This window comes from Rhea americana, unplaced genomic scaffold (genome assembly GCF_003343005.1).
Source record: "Rhea americana isolate MKP2758 unplaced genomic scaffold, rheAme1 scaffold_9, whole genome shotgun sequence".
Classification (NCBI taxonomy): Eukaryota; Metazoa; Chordata; class Aves; order Rheiformes; family Rheidae; genus Rhea; species Rhea americana.
The window spans coordinates 2,803,600-2,818,613 of NW_028187088.1; the positions used below are offsets into that span (position 1 = coordinate 2,803,600).

Consider the following 15,014-nt stretch of genomic DNA (forward strand, 5'->3'; position numbering starts at 1 on the left):
GTTGTAGAAAAATACGGTCTGCAATYGCCAATCTAGTTGAAGTAACAGAAGGTTTCAGATAATAGAGTCACTAAAATCCTACGACCAGCCAGGAGGCAGAACTTAAATAATCACCTTCTTACAAATACAGCTCCATTTCTGTATTGTATAACAGGCCCTAGAGCTCATTTGAACAAAAACAACAACAACAAAAAAACCAGAACAGATTAAAAAATATTTCCCAACTTTATACCAACTATGAAGTTGACCTTACATCACAGATAAAAATTAATGGAAAACCTCTCTTAAATTACTGATATGCTAGCAAGAAAAAAAAATGGATTTTTACACCTCTGTACTATAAAATATAAACATCAAAGGAGCAGTTTAAAATCAGCAAATAGTTGGTTCACTAGTGGAAAGTTCTATCTATATTAATTATCAAAACATACAAATTTGTTAACCGTTGTCTATTTTTTTTTCCTGATCATTACTGTACACAAAAATCTCTAAGTAAATTTGACATTTATTAGCTTGATGCTAGGACAATGCAAGAATCAAAAAATTGTATCAAATTCGATTAAAAAAGTTAGTGATTACTACTGCTGTCAGGAGGGTTACTGGAGGTAACCATCCTCACTTTAAACAGTAAATTACATTTCAGTATACAAAAAACAAACAAAACAAAACAAAACAAAACAAACAAAAAAATCAACGAACTTCAACTGAGCAGGGAAAGATTGAAAATAGCAAATCAAATCTGTCCAAAATTAGATCTTGGTTATGTCCAAAATTAGATCTTGGTTATGCTGACAAAACTGTCATTAAGCTAATGAAATGTTGTGCTCAAAAAGAGCTTACATATAATACACATTTACCTTTAAAATAAATAAATTTATCTCTAATTTACATGAATTTGCATTCCCTATCTACAGTACAGAACTTCAGATTTCATGAACACTAAACAGAACATTTTCCAACAGTAATATAGTTAGCATACAGAATTTCTGGTCATTCCTAAAGCAATAAATTGGGAACTGTTGCACAGAAAAACAAACTTTTCTACTGAACATGCAGGTGCTTTGCCCTAAAAAAGGAATATAAACAGAATCTAGAGTTGTTTTATTCCCAGCAACCCCACATTCGGAGAGAAACAAGCCTTTCTACCCATGGAACATCCATAATGAAGGACTTAAGTACCCTTTTTTTTTTTTTTTAATTGTTTAATTTTGACTGAAACTAGTTCTTGAAACTTTAAAGAACAGAAATAATCTTATAAAAACATTTCATCTACATATTTACATTTTTACATTCCTCCATTGTTTGGAAAATGTTTTTCAAGAATATCTCACTTTTCTGTGAAAACATCTCTAAGCACAGGCAGCTTAAAGAAGGACACTATGGTCAAAGAAAACAGTTACAAAATGAGAATAAAGCTATTAAAAAATTTTGCAAGTTCTAACACTGCAGAAACTTAAAGAAATTCTACTTCTGGAAATGCTTACGTAACGATCGTCGTCTTTTGTTCTTTAACTTTCTTCTTTTATTCATTCCGGCTTTAGATGGAGATTCCTCTTTGGCCTTTGGCTGGCTGGCAACTTTTGAAGAGTTCTGCTGGCTGAAGTGTGTGGGCACGTGACGGGCAAGTCCTCCCTGAGATGCAAAGCTGGCATTGCACCCACCAACTACACACTAATGAGGGAAAAAAAAAAAAAAAAGAATTAAAAATAATGTCAATGTGCTATGTGGCACTCATTCACTCGAGTCTGACAGATCATTCAGTTTGCGTTTTCTGGCTTAACCTCCAACACACTAAAAGGAAGATAATTTTTTAATGACCAGGGAATTCTAAAAAAGAAAAAAATATAAATATTACCTGAAATAAATTTCTATCTGAATTTGTATTAGCTCATAAATGTTGTATCTATGTTATAAATAACATAACTGTTACCTATGCTGTATAACACTGTATAGCATAAGATCAATCTTAATGCCTTGACAAACTCTTTTCATAGAAGAACAAATCCATCCCAAGAACCTTCTCCTTCACAGACCAACTTCACCTTCTTGCCTTTCAAAACACTGCACTGTTACTCCATATTTCCCAAAAGCATCCAGTCTTCTGTATCTGATAACAGTTACATTATCTACACTCATCCTCTTCTATCCCCTTCTTGTGAAGAAGTAGTACACTTCTCAGTTAGAAATACATCTTTATCCACATTAAATATGATAAAACTTAAATTTAATACTTTCTATAAATGCTCTACAAAGTTGATAAAACATTTTTTGAGATTCTTTTAAATTACTCATGTTCAAGTTTTATTAAGTTATCTATACATTTATTTGGGGACACTGCTATTACTTCACAAGTATTTAAGCTCTTATTCCTAAGAGAATGGCATCTTTCTCTCATACAGAAAAATAAAAAAAGATCCAATAATATCTGGTTGGAAACACTGAAATCACAAGATACACACATACCACTAAGCTAGTACTGACTAGAATAAATGTCAGTATTTTTGTAAGTATTTGGCTTATATTTACAATTATCTAATTTATAGAATAAGAATTTAAATTACACTGGGAAGGGGGAGRCAAAACTTCTCCTGCACTCTGAATTTATAAGGGTAATACAAAAATGATTTTAAGATATTCAGCCCACCATAGACTGCAAGGAATTGTGTAGACAAGTGACTCTTTTCTTCTCCTCATCCAAACAACAGCAGTAGTGAACTGACCAGCCAGCAGCAACRAACCCACAACCATCACTGAACCATCTAAAAGTTCTTCCTCCAACTCTGTTTTGCTCATCTCCTCTCTTCCCTCCTTCCCACCTCGCTCCTCTCTAGCCCCTACTTCACAGCAAACTGATGAAGCAGCTGCTGCATGAGTTTGCGAGTAAGTAGTGCTACAACTACACAAGTAACTAAGTTTTCTCTGAAGACTAAGGAAGAATTTCAAGTTCTTACAATAATCTACCCAAGGTCTGCACATTTTACTGAGAGGCAAGAAAACTGCAGTAAAACACCACTCAGCATGTTTTGTCCCTAATACCCAACAGTGTTATTTTCAGCTGTGGCTGCAGAAAAACCAAAACAGCCTATTTCTGCCTCAAAGCTAGTAAATGGTTTTCCCTGATCATACAAAACGGGAATATAGTATCCAAAGCAGAAATCCTGTGTTATGCCTGAGGACATAATATTTGCGTTAAGACTAAAAACAAATAAATTTCAAGATCACAAAAGCCAAAAATAGAAGGACATTTTAAACATTTTTATTTGCACGTTCGTATTTTTTAAGTAAGCTTAAAGGAAGTTTTCTAAGCATTCACCTGACTAGCAACATATAACTGTCTGATAACAAGCTTCAGGATTTTTCATATTGTGTATTTGTTCCTGCCACATACTGTGTATTTGTTCCTCCTCCCGCTCCATCCTTGCCTGCACTAGTATGTATTTTAGGAGCTGTCAAGATTTCAACCAAAAAAACCCCTTGCTTTTATCTCTTTATCTTGCCCTGTAATTCCCCAATTTGAAAAAGTGGAACACTGTATATTTATACTAACATACAGTATTAGAAATCTATCACATCTATCAAATTAAAAACAACAGTCTAGATCTCGATTTCATTTACTCTATGGTAACTTCAATAGAATATTGATTGCTTTAAAATTATACTGAAAATCAAAATTTATACTTCGTTCTACCAAAGATATCATCAAACTCGCAATCAACATAGATAAAACACACCCATACATTAGTTTGACCAATTTCTTATTCTCCAGTTTTGAAGTCCCTGGAACCAGCTGTGTTGCACAGAATAAGCAGTTTCATGAAACTAAGCTAAGCAACTAAATCAAAACTTAAATTTAGCTTTCATTAAGGTGCTACTGACTTAAGTTTCTAGCTCTTTCTAATGCTACGAGCACAGACAAAAAGTGTCTGTGCACAGAGAAAAATCTTGCCCTTAAGTTCTGACAAATTCATTATGAAATTGTAAGTTTCAGTTTTGCTAACACCTGCTGTAAGTCAAAAATAATTCTAAAGTTTTGGTACAGGGCCTGCATTACAATATTACTATTTTATTAAAGTATAATGTCAAACAGCAATACCTTCTGGAAGTGGTACATAAATATTGTCAGGCACATTTCTAAAAATTTGTAAAATCTTCAGTTTTTAGGTTCATAAGACCTTGTAGTATTTCTTGTCAGATGGGAAAAATGATTTTATGACTAACTGCAGTTTGGCTCACAATGTCATAACTTTACTTTTGTCTAGCCATTTACAGAGAAAGCACAATCACAAATATTCAGTAAATCCTTCACTATAGCTAGCACTTACTTCTCTTGCTATAACCAAATTTTATTTAAAAAAGCACTAAACTAGCATTCTTAAAGCCTCAATACACACAATTTGCAATAAGGAATTATTTAAAAAGCCCATTTACAGTCTGCAACCAAGGTATAAAATATTTGCAAAGACCATTGCATACAGATATTGTGTAGTTTGAAACTACCTGGTCATGTCATCAAATCATCAACAAATGATATATCAAAAATGATAGAGAATACCTTTGGAGTGGACAGGAAACAGTAGAAGAGGAGAAAAGTCTTACCTGTTTTTTCTGTTTTTTTTTTCTCTAAAATAATATATCCAGCAATCCGTTACTAATGGATTAAGTCTCTTCTCTCCAAAGATAAAGGAGCAGTTCAGCTGTCACTTCAGGATCTCTGGACGGTAAGTCACACCAAATCAGCTTCCCACCAGATAACTACACAGATCTAGAGGGCTTCTAATAAATCAAACTCAACTATTATGCACAACTTTAAACCAATCTCCTCATTTTTCCCCAAAACTTAAATCTCAAAATTTTGCATTTGATTTTAAATATGATAGTTTGGGTCCGGATTGGTGGATATGTTACTTCAAGAGAAAATTAGTTAACATGCAAGAAGTTTAATTTCTCCAGTGTACCCATACCCACCATTATTAATGGGCAGTAATGACCACTGACTTTAACAAACAGGTTATAAGAACATCTAGCAATACAGTTTTTTTCTATTAAATTATGAATAATCAAATCTCCTTTTTAGAATATTCAATATGTAATTTTTCCAATAATAAATCCAATAATAATATCTTGGACATCTGAATAAACCTCCTTATTGTCTCGTCTTCTGACTCTCTAGGTAGAACGCCCTTACATTTTCTATCTACATCTGCAATGCTTTAATGRATAGAAGCTATTCTGCCAAAAGAATAATTGACATGAATTCCAAACGAGGACTGAACTTGCTTGGCTGTTTTCTAGGTTTCAACACATCGCTCAATTGAGAATCATATGAAGTACAGTCATCYCTTAATGAATTCTAGAAGTTACAGATAGTAAAGTGAGAATCAAATTCCATTTTTATTGTTACTTTTTGATCTTTTTTAACAAAGGATAAAAGCCTCTGATAAATCTAAATACTGTCATTCACAGTTACAGAAAACATCTACCACACACAAGCAAATCTTGCATGACTGATCCCAAACATTAAGAGCACACCCATTGGAATCACAATGTGAAAGCAGCTGGTAGCATACTCAAATGCAATCAGTTTTAGCCAACCCTGCTTTAGGATTTGTCCTTTCACTGTGGCTAACACCTTGTATTTGGTTAATCAGACCGCTTTTAGGAGTTCATTTGGTATGGCTTCAGGTAACTTTCAATGCCTCCTCTGTCAACATGGCATAGCAAATAGTACTCAAATCTTTCTGAAGTACCAGAAACCATGCTGAAAAATGCAGAGTGTCATAGCACTTTAGCTATTCAATTATTTAGTATTCATAACAGGCAAGTCTACAACAATGAAAATATTTAAGTGAAGGAAGAAACTCTTGCTCAACTGGCCAAAGATCAGTTATCCGCATCAGTTTTCTAACTCATCAAGTTATTCCTCTAATTCCATCTGCCTACCCTCTTCTGCAACTCTGAAAGTTTTAAGTTGTGAAACTCTAGAAAGGACCACTACTAAATGCTGACGACACTCCACAATGTTTCATCAGTTTCTAACATGCTACAAAACTTTATATAAGAGAACTAGAAAAGAATAGTGTAAGCTCTTACCACTCTCAACTCTAGATGTAAGATCATACACAAACACACTAAATGTCTTCAGCCGATTACATGTTCCAAAAATACTCATATTTAATCAATGCCTACAATGGCAAAAAAGTTGAAGGGATAGCTAGAACCAAACTGCTATGAAGAAAGAGAGAACTTCCAGCAGCACAAAATCAATGAACTTCAGGTACAAAGAAGAGAAGCAAAATTTCAAAAATACCTAACTGCAAGACAAAGGAAGTGAGTAAACTCTCAGACCAGACAAAGGCTGGAAGACTCATTTTTTCCCCCTGCTTAACAACAAAAACAAGTGTAAGAAACAGTGCTTAAGAAAGTGTGATCAGAAAAGTATACTGCTTTGCAGGAGTAATATCTGACTACAGACAGAAAAATATTCTACTACAGACAGATCTGAATGGACTTGTTTTTCCTGGTTTTTGGAGGGATTGCTGGGTGCTCTAAGAAAAGCTGCTTTCTAAATAATCTAAATTTAGTGATGATGTCCTCAAAAAACTCCAAAACCAAGAAACAAAACAAAAAAAAACACTCTATCCATTTGTACTACATGAAGCCCAAGGTGATTAGCATTAAAGACTTAGCATGGTAAGGCACAAGTTGAAGGGCAATATGACAATAGCTAAGGGGAAAACGTGATCCTAAATCCTGTTCAGAGATCTAGAGTATTTTTTTTCTTAGTTTAGTAGATGAGTCAGTTATAAAATGTTTCCTCATTAAGTAAACTCAGACTACTAAGAAATGGGTCCATATAAAAATAGAGCTAACATATCAATGGGCTCAGAAATAAGTATTCATAAAAAAAAATTTACCTTTTATATGACACAGATACAATACTAACATTGAGAGGGACACTAAATGACACGAAGAGAAAGCCTGGGAAAACTGTGAAAATATGAAACAACCGTCCTTGTAATTTAGAAGTCAGTTCATTCCAATGACAAATGAACTACATAGTTACGAAATATATATGCATGTGTGAAAAGGACAGGTATATCCACAAAGACCTTTTAATAAGAATGCACAGTTGCTTATTCACAGCAAGATACAGTTTGTAATTAAAGGGCATCATGTGCTTCTTAAAAATACAGTATTAARCCCAAAAGGGAGAACTACAGAAAATGAATGTACCTACAAGCAGAAAGTAGGCAGGACAGGGACACATCCTTTGGAGTAATTCTATTGCAAAAGAGCTTTATGCCCCAGACAGTCGCTCATTGACTTTCAACTTAAAGTAACTTTGTGTCTTACTTTGAACAAAGAGGTGCAAGAATGTGTAAACCTCCCATACACTTATTAATCTCCTCTCTACATGAAACAATTCCATCTTTCTCATATCTTTACAAATGCGTATTTCTCATGCTTCTGATTGTCACTTTCCTAGTTAATATTCTTTGCCTTTCTTAAAAATATCCTCAATAGAATAGAAGGTCTTAAAGTTCCTGGGACTAGATTAAGAAATACATAGATAAAAACAGGGAGATCTGAAGACAGTAGGAATAAATGCTGAAGTGATATGCACTGAGCCTTGATGTTAAACTACTGCAATCCTAGCCTGAGTTATTCTTTCTCTCATTATGATCTTAAAGTGCAGAAAGTCCGCTGATAAAATAAGCACATTTAAAAAAGGATGTTTACTTTTAGACCTAATAATTTGAAACTTTAGGTCTCTATCTAGCCCAAAAGACTGGGATATCAGCTTTTGCCAAGTTTGCTAAGTAACTCTGGCACTCAAAAGTATTATAGGTATTTCTGAGGTACGCCCTCTTCCTTCAAAGCCAATGTCTCCGCAATTGGATTCCTAACTGCTTCTCACCTATTGTTTTACAGGTTAACTTTCCATCCTTTACAAGATTGTAACTGAATAGTCACATCTTTCAACAGCTTGCCTATTGGCTTCAAAGTTGTGGCATGGTAAATACTTAGTCTGAACAGAGCAATGCTCTAATAACAGGCATTTAAACAGCAATTAAGGATTAACAGCGAATCATTATCAACTTTGAGCCAGAACAACATAAGCCTGCAAACTACCCTACTGGAAGTTTTATCTTCAAGGGAGGAGGAGGGAAAAAAAAAAGCAGCAGCCTGCCATTGTATTTTAAGGCACATAAAAGAGTCAATTCAAGGATGAGATAAGGGACAAGTTTCCTCCGTTGGCTCATTTTTTAATTTGATTCAGGGATTATCATTTAAGATAAGATCAGTTACCAGAACAATCATTTTCTCAAACTCTTAGGAATCTATGACCCTTATGCTATGCTTCTAAAAGCATGCTAACCTTATGCTTTTGAACAAAGGGTATGATAACCTTTAGAGTAAGTTTTCCCTTGCCACTCACTCTGTCAAAAATTTTCAGACCAAACTATGCAGTTTGGAATGGAGGGGGGAAAGTATTTCGTATGAAAAAAATACAGTTTAATCTTCACTAAAAGTCAGAGTTTTTCACTTGCACAGCAGTGTTTTTACTCTCCAGGCTTTTAGCATAGTTTTGCTTTCTGTCATAATTACAGTTATATGCTGTGCAGAAGCAGGAAATCTTGGAAGAGGTCATTGTAACAGAAAATTATTTTTCCCAGTAATTAAACTGCCTTAAAATAGAAAAACAGAATATGTTACTTGAGGAAAAAAAAAAAAAAAAAAAAAAGAGAAGATGGAAGGGGAGAAACAGTGCTAAAACCTTTTTTGGGTGGGAGGAGGGAGAAAAAAAAAAAAAAGGAGGGAAATGAAATGCTGCCTAAATTTAAGAAAAACCCTAACTGATTTTCAAATCCTATATGGAAGGAGAACTTCAGTCTAAAGTAGCATGGGTGGGACTTACCATCAAGTGATCCAGGACTGACAGCTATGAACTGCCCCAACTGTATCCATAAGAGCATGAAGCAACTCATTAATAACGGATTGGTGGATATGGGAATGATAAACACTACTATACCTAGAATTGCAGGTACAGATCAGGGGGGAGAAAGAAAGAGAAAATTAGAAATGCTACGCAGGAAATACAGTCAGCTCAATGGTCCTGCATTCCTGATTTCCTTATTATCTTCAGAGAGGTTAACCATACATAGTCATTGACTGTTTCAACTTAAGTTTGTTAACAAAAACTGCTTTTATCCAAGCACAGAATGTGCACCATCAAGCACAATCTAGAGTTTAACGTGGAAGTGTAAAGCATGAGGCAAAGTATCTTATCTTTACAGTGTAAACAGTTCAACTGGAAAATGCACACAAAAACTGAACTTCAGACAGTATTATTCTGTCTTAGACTAAAAGGAACAGGGAGGAGCAATAATAGTACCTTCAGCTGTTTTCATAAGAGAATAGGATCTCTGGGCACTACCACTGCAAGACCAAAGCTCAGCTTTCTTGATACCTCTAGCAGATCCTACTGCAYTGGCATTATGGTTGATAACAGTCTATCAGTGGGGAAAAAAAAAAAATCATCATTCTTAAAATAAAAGATGACACATTTTACAATGAACCTTACCTTGAAAGGTTTGTCCCCACTGTGTGTCAACATATGCCTCTGCAACCAACTTTGACTTGTTGAAGGTGTATTATATACTTTGCAACCTTTCCATAAGCAAACAAACACCTAATAAAGTAAAAACTTGATTAGCTTAAAAATTATTCTAAACAACAATAAAAAGTTCAAAATCAGGTTAATAAATAAGTTTGTTTTCACAATATGAAGTAGTTCAAAGCATTTTGAGACAATAACCATTGACTTTTACACATATTTCTCACACCAAGAAAAAAAAATCCCAAGTATTCAAAAAGGTACAAGATACCAAAATCTAGATGTTCCCCCAGATAATCAGGATCCACTGTAGACACAGTGGGAAACACAAATTCTTTAATCACTAAGTATTTAAATAAAAAAACTTAAAATGACAAATTTACATTTTCTGGATAGCAATGATAGAAAGAAAGAACAAGAAGGAAAGAACAGATCTCATAACCAACTAAGAATTCTTTGAGCCTGACAAAGTTCAAAATTTTTCCAGATATCTAAATACCCATATTTTAAGAGATTTATATTAGGGAAAACTAGACATTCTAAATTTGTACCTTATACTCATATCCTGATGAAGCAAGTCACAACTTTATCACGGGTTTAAAGATCTGGGTTTTTTTTGTTTGTTTGTTTTTTGTTTTTTAATGATTCCAATGTACAGATCAGTCACATGCACAGCAGTGCATAAAGGGAACAGAACTTATGCTGCTTTTCTCTCATCTCCTTTTGTCTCTTTATAAGCTGAAGAGCCAAAAGGACTCAATGAATATGGCTTTCATTATAATTTCTTCAACAGGTCAGTGTGTAAAGAAATCTAATATATAGCCCTGATTTGTAAGAGCAGAATGCAGTCTCCAAGAACAGAGTTGTGCAAAATACAGAATTTCAGAACTATGGGAAACTAATTGGATTCAAGTTTCTTCTTCTCTTTCAGGAATTAAAAAAATTGAATCTTCAGAAAATAGTGTTACATGAAGGTACCTCAGCTTACTGATGAAGAGCTGGAAACCCTGCATGCCTGTCCAGCTGATCCAGATTCAGTGGCCCATAAAGTCCAGCTCGCAAGTATTTTGGTGCCTGCTGTGCTTCAGTGTTGAGATTCCCCACCCACCAGCAGCCACAGCACTGGAGATTCTGAGGTCCTGGCCCTCCAACAAAGCTCTTAACTTTCCAATATTTTCACCTGTAATATCATCTGTAGACTGCAAGGCACTCAGCAAAGGAGAACTACTATGAAATAACAAAAAAATCAGAAATGCAGTCCCCTCAAAAATCAAAAACAAGCACTTTGTTTTGCGACAACCCATTAGAAGTCGAGGTAGGGCTCCTTTGGAAATCTTGTTTAAAAAGCTAATGCAAACTATTTCTGACAGAACTTTTCTCTCTTTCTTTTCCTTTTTTTTGGTAACACTATTTTGTCAAAAAAAAAAAATCCTAAGCTTTTCATGGAGCTGTGTTTGCTATTATCTCAATTTAACTTGAAAAATACATATATACATTTTACCATACAAGGATGCTTATCTCATTGCTATTAAGTTCTCAATAAGCAGTTACTAGTACTATTTTTCTACAAATTTATAGTCATTGTAGATGAGTAGTATCTGACACCCAGTCAAAAACCACAATATTTCTGAGTCTCCACTTAAACACCTTGCCAGCAGGTGGCGGACAAGTCCTTGAAACAAAACAGTCAGTGTCAATATCCTCTCCAAGCATCAATTTAAAGAACTTTTCTAAAAATAAAACAATTCCAGCAGGATAGATAAAAGAAGTGTGAACTGAATTAAATGCTCAGATAGCTGGGGCTTCCAGCAACCTTCTCCTTCACAAAGACAACTGCAGTCTAACATTCTATAAACAAAAACCTCCACAAAGTGTGTCATATGGAATGTAAGTGAACAGAAATAAAATTAAAAAAAAAAAAAAATCTTACAATCCTTTTCTAAGGAAACAAAAGGAGTCAAGAATGGGACACAGACTACCAGAGATGCACTTATGCTAAAGCCCACAGGATACTGATACACCTCACCTACTTAATTCTTTCATCCAGGATTCAAATAGTATTCTTATAAATCTATGAATAAAGCCAAGCATATTTATCTCGCAGATAGTTAAAAAGTTGACTTACTGGTTGGACGATTCTGCTTGGGGCTTGGACTAAAAGCAGTCATCAAATACCAAGCTGGAAGTTCCATCATATTAAAAAACGTGACCTAATACAACCACTGAGTCATGCCTATCTCAGTGACAAAAATGACATAATAAAGTAATGCAAATCTATGTTTTGTTTAAAAATTAATGGTCTATCATTTTACTTTTAAGAAGTGGCAAGACAAAAAGTTAATGACTACTCTAGGTTAAGATTTGACATTGGCTCTCCAAGAAATTAGAGAGATGATAGTATGACAGTGAATACCCAACCTGAAGCAGACATATTGCTTGTGTTTGATGTAAAGCTAGTTTACTTTGAAATGTTCTATACAAAGGGAATTTGGGAGGCTTTCACACTGTTTTTATTTTTAAGTAAAGCATAAAGTTGAAACTACATTACTGGGAGCTGTTCTGAAATATTAAAATTGTGAGGCCAACAGGAACTGCATCATTTGACCTGGGATTAGATTAAAATTGAAATGCATGCATGATCGTGTCTATTTCAGAAAAAATATTAAATGCAATGTATGCGGAAGTATGACTTCCGAACATCCACCAACAGAACTGTTTCAGTTTGAACTCCCAAGATAACCCATCTTACATCTGCCCTATTTCTTTTTTATGTTTATATATAACTTTAGTTTATCCTTAGAGAGATTCCACTTGTGAGTATTGTCAAGATGTGGCTTTTCCTCAGTTTACATGCAGCAACACGTTTGCTAATGATTTTAAGAAAATTAATGCCAAGTACAAGCACTTAAAGATACACCAACAGCTTCAGAATGCTGAGAGATCAGCACCTCTATCAACAATTTCAGAGCTTCAAATGACTTATTAAGAAGAATTTACTACGTGTCTGAAGTTAGTTATTCAATCAAAAAATACATGATACCAGATCAAGTGGACAATGTGAAACACAACAGCTGGAATGCCCAGTGCCAGGCTGCTGAAGGCCTACTCCTAGTTACCACTAGATACAGAGCTAATGGTTCAAACAAAATCTGTGCCTATCATTGAAAAATGGAATATTGGGAACTAAGGAAGAGGGAAAGAAGATAAAGAAAGTAACACCAACCCCTCCTCGCTGACCATCCACATGTATGGAGCGAATATGATCTGCCAAATCTGGGCTGGAGCTGAAGCAAGCATGACAGTGGTCCCAACAACAGTTATAGGCAATGCTTTTTGTAGAGGAGGCAGGAACTCCTTGTCCATTCATCATAACTGGAGTTGAACGCCCGCTGGAAATTGTGCTGTCTACATCCATAATAGTGCTGCTTATGCTGTAAGATAAAAAGAGAAAGTTGGTATCTGTTGCACAATTTCTCTTTCAGATGTATTCAGACATGTTGAAAAGAAGATCTTAAGCAGATGTAGCATTAATTTTAGTGGTTCGTTGCCTGAACTACAATAAATTTATAGTATGGCATTAGTTATTGTTACTCAAAAGTGTAAGTTATTCTGGACACTACTAATGAAAGTGAAAGTTAGAAAATTCTCCTAATCACTAACATGCCAGAAAATTAATTCTCCTGTGATTAACAATTACTTTTAAACTGCATCAAGAAGCCATTCATTATTTTTGTTCTCCAGAACAAAACAAAACAAAAATATAACATGCTGGGTTCAGATCAGAGATGTATCTAGCCCAGCATCCACAACTAATGCTAGATCCTTAAAAAAAACACAGAAGAAAAAAGTTTTCCAAAAGGTTTAAGACACTCCCATACTTGCTCCTTTCAGGTGGCTGGGGACTTGTTTGGGTTGTTTTGTGGTGGGTTTTCTTTGGGGGTGGGGGGAGAGGAAGTTTTTTTGTTTTTTTAAAAGARAGCAGAGCAGAGCAGAGCAGAGAGAAGAGAAAAACCCACACCACATAGATTTAAGCAAAAGTATGGAGATGGCTACAAGTTGTCCCTGAACCAACATGTCATGCAGCCACTGAGATACCTCTTTTTCCACAAATTTATTCACAGTCTTTTAGAACTCTTAAATTATTTTCTTCCATCAAGTCACAGAATGGTTTATTTTGGAAAGGACCTCAGGAGGTCAGCTGGTCCAATCCCCTGCTCAAACAGGGCAAATTTAGATCAGATTGCCCATAGCCTGGTCCAGCTGAGTTTTTAACGGACGTTTTTAAAGGATGGAGATTCTACTACCTCTCTGAACAACTCTTCTAATGTCTGATTAATATTTTCTCTGGAGGAGAAAAAAAAAAACCCAACATCTCATTAGAATTTCTGGTGTTGAACTTCTGCCTGTTGCCTCTTGTTTTGGGGGGCTGAAATAGCTCAGCTAGAAGAGCGTTAGGTTAGATTAAAGATCTGAAGGTCCCTGGTTCAAGCCTGGGCTTCAGCAAGGGGGGGTCCTTGTTGCTGCAATCCTGTCTAACATTCTCTAGGTGACGCTGCTTGAGCAGGGGGGTTGGACTAGATGATCTCCAGAGGTCCCCTCCAACCTTACCAATTCTATGATTCTATGATTACCAACTGTATGCTTGAGAAGACTCTGGCTCCTCCTTTTCTATACTCCCCATCTGGTCACTGAAACAAACAGTAACTCTACCTTTCTTTCCTCAAAACTGAATAAACACAATTCACTCAGCCTCTATCCTCAGCCTGTTTAAGCCTTTTAATCACCTTGGAGGCCCTGCACTGGATTTTCTCCATGTGTCAGTATCTGAAATGAGCCCCAAACTGGACACACAAATCCAGATGCAAGTGCATAGAAGGGAAGAATCACTTTTACTCACCTGATAGCTACATTTTTGCTAATACAGCCCTGTATGTAGCAGTAAGCTTTACATAGCTGTCTTTAAATATTATTCCAAACCAAGTGCAAGGAACACTCAATGAAATTACTTTAAAGAAAGAGAAAACAATAATGTCCCATTCATTTCCACAAAATATTTATGATTTTATAAACTGTAATCATACTCCTTTTCTCCCCGAGCCTCTTGCATATCTTTCCTGTGCCAAAGTATCCTGCTTTTACAGGTATGGGTGCTGTTCCATCTTTCCGACCATGACTGAAAACTTTTTAGGTATTTGTTGTTATCCTACTTATTTTTGAGATGGATGAAACAAGAACTGCATCGTTATTCAAAACGTACATCATTAACACGTTTTCTCTTTTGTTTTCAAAGACTTTACTACAGATTTCTTACGTTACCTGTCTTATTTAATCACTACTGAGCCAGTAATTTTTTATGTGACATCTATGGTTTCAAAATCTCCTTGCTTATTTGCCT

General features: G+C 35.3%; 1 protein-coding gene across 2 annotated transcripts in view; it reads right to left on the reverse strand.

Annotated features, from left to right (window-relative positions):
* AEBP2 (AE binding protein 2) overlaps window positions 1–15,014 on the reverse strand; it is a 51,882-nt gene that overhangs the window by 19,382 nt on the left and 17,486 nt on the right. For both annotated transcript variants that reach the window (XM_085323974.1, XM_085323973.1), the window contains exons 2-4: window positions 12,843–13,050; window positions 9,587–9,694; window positions 1,485–1,671 (exon numbers count right to left, since the gene is read on the reverse strand). In XM_085323974.1, the coding sequence (XP_085180100.1) occupies window positions 1,485–1,671; window positions 9,587–9,694; window positions 12,843–13,050 (503 nt within the window). The remainder of the gene's footprint in view (window positions 1–1,484; window positions 1,672–9,586; window positions 9,695–12,842; window positions 13,051–15,014) is intronic.